Below are 2,468 nucleotides of genomic sequence, written 5' to 3' on the forward strand. Positions count from 1 at the left end.
CCTGAGGTAGAGTACCTCATGATAATCTGTAGACCACACTATCTACCAAGAAAGTTCTCATATATATTATTCGTAGCYGTCTTTTTACCACCCCAGAATGAAGCTGGCACCAAGACCACTCTCAACCAACTATATAAGGCCATAAGCAAAGAAGAAAATACTCACTCAGAAGCGGCGCTCCTAGTGGCCGGTGACTTTAACTTCACTAGGGTTGGGGGCAGCATTCGGAATTTTGGATGGAAAGTGTGCCCAAATTAAACTGCCTGCTACTCAGGCCCAGAAGATAGGATATGCATATAATTAGTAGATGTGGATAGAAAACACTCTAAAGTTTCAAAAACTGTTAAAATAATGTCTGTGAGTATAACAAAACTGATATGGTAGGCGAAACCCCGAGGACAAACCATCCCCCCCAAACAAATCAGCCTACCACTATTTTCAATGGCTCTCACTTTTATTATAAGGCCAAGTCCTCCCAGATTGCAGTTCCTAGGGCTTCCTCTAGATGTCAACAGTCTTTAGAAAGAGTTTCAGGCTGGTTTGTGGAAAAATGAGCCAGAAATTGTAGTTTTTCCAGGAGGCTCCCATTTTGGCTGTAGTGTTTCCAAGCGCGTGGAAGAGAGAGCGTTCTTTGGTATTTTTCTCCGGTAAAGACAATAACGATTCTCCGTCTTAAATGTTATTGTTTATTTACGTATTAGGGTACCTAAGGTTTGATTATAAACGTTGTTTGACTTGTTTGGATAAGTTTATTGATTCATTTTGTATGCATTTTGATGGAGGGAAAATGGGTGGATTATTGACTGAAGCGCGCCAGCTAAACTGAGTTTTTATGGATATAAAGAAGGACTTTATCGAACAAAAGGACCATTTGTGATGTAACTGGGACCTTTTGGAGTGCCAACAGAAGAAGATCATCAAAGGTAAGGCATTTTTTATATCGCTATTTCTGACTTTCGTGTCGCACCTGCCTGGTTGAAATATATTTTTCATGTGTTTGTATGCGGGGCGCTGTCCTCATATAATCGCATGGTGTGCTTTCGCCGTAAAGCCTTTTTGAATCTGACACAGCGGCTGGATTAACAAGAAGTTAAGCTTTATTTTGATGTATTACACTTGTGATTTTATGAGAAGTCACCAGTGCTGTGTAGAGCCTTCATTGCATGTCACTCACTGCTGTGTAGGCTTCATGCCATGTCACCAGCTGCTGTGTAGAGGCTTCCTGATGATCATGGGCCTGCTCTTTAGAGGCTTCAGGGTCGAAGAATGGGTTTTCTGCTGGCAACAAGATCAACCTACAAAGTACTGTGACCTCCACCTGACGCTTGTTTATCTACTCTGAAGTTCTCCAGCATCTGTAGCTCAACGCAAACAGGACAGTTTTACAACCATTGTTCTGTCTTCCTGGTGACTTCACGTATGGAAGGAAAAAAAGACTAGTTGCAAACTAAATATGGAACAGTTAAATCAAACGAATAGGTTGTTCTTGAACTACAGTCCACTAAGCCAATAAGATCACTAGAGTGCCAATTGTAGTCCAGGCTAGAGTTCAGCAGAGTGTCCAGCTAGATAGTCAGCTGATGTCCAAACTAGAGTAGTCCAACTGAGAGTCAAAGGTAGTCCCTAGAGTAGTCATAGTTCAACTAAGAGTCCAATAGCCAACTAAGTAGTCCAGACTAGAGTAGTCCAACTAGAGTAGTCCAACTAGAGTAGTCAACTAGAGTAGTCCATAATCTAGAGAGCCATAGAGTAGATCCAACTCAGAGTAGTCCCAACTAGAGATTGTCAACTATGAGTAGTCTCAACTAGAGTAGTCCACAGTAGTAGTTCTAGTGAACTTGTTTTAAGATGTCATACCATGGAATCCATTTATGCTTATTATTGAATTTTGAATTAGAAACCTTAATATAACTACTAAATTCAAGAAGGGCAGCTATGAATAAGATACCGAATAGAATCTTTGAATAATACTTGAGTTGAATTCGGACTGGGTGCACGATAATGGACAACGGATTTGTGATGACATTTGCTTTCACTAGAGGGAAACTCGTGGGGGAAAAAATCTATTTAAGGTCGTAGATAAATGATATTTTCATGACTTTATATAGTTCATATTACTTATGTATTCATTTTTCATTCAGTTGTCTCTGTTTTGTGCTTTGGATTTAGTTTATATAAGCCTATGTGACAAAAGTATTTCATGAATATCATTCCAAAGTAGTTATTGGTTATGTTTCATATTTAATTCACTGGTTGCTGTTGCTTAAGTTTCAGGCCACTAAGTTCATGCCATTGTTTATTGTGGTTGTCACCGTCTGCCTCGTCTACAAAAGTGTATACTGTTTGCATCGTGTGTGTTGCTCCACACCTTCTATGTGAGTCACTGTACAGATAAGTTTTAGGTTTGGTGTTTTTCACCCTTACAGTAAGACGTTTAGTAAATTTAGTCAACTGTAATTTCTGTTGTG

The 2,468-nt window shown here is 39.6% G+C and overlaps 1 protein-coding gene across 1 annotated transcript in view; it reads right to left on the reverse strand.

Annotated features, from left to right (window-relative positions):
- Positions 1–1,133: 1,133 nt before the first annotated feature.
- LOC112071531 (cholesterol side-chain cleavage enzyme, mitochondrial) overlaps positions 1,134–2,468 on the reverse strand; it is a 26,336-nt gene continuing 25,001 nt past the window's right edge. The window contains exon 10 of the mRNA XM_024138976.2: positions 1,134–1,355. Within this exon, the coding sequence (XP_023994744.1) occupies positions 1,296–1,355 (60 nt within the window). The 3' untranslated portion in view covers positions 1,134–1,295. The remainder of the gene's footprint in view (positions 1,356–2,468) is intronic.

Source organism: Salvelinus sp. IW2-2015, unplaced genomic scaffold, assembly GCF_002910315.2.
Source record: "Salvelinus sp. IW2-2015 unplaced genomic scaffold, ASM291031v2 Un_scaffold1632, whole genome shotgun sequence".
In the NCBI taxonomy this organism is placed as follows: domain Eukaryota; kingdom Metazoa; phylum Chordata; class Actinopteri; order Salmoniformes; family Salmonidae; genus Salvelinus; species Salvelinus sp. IW2-2015.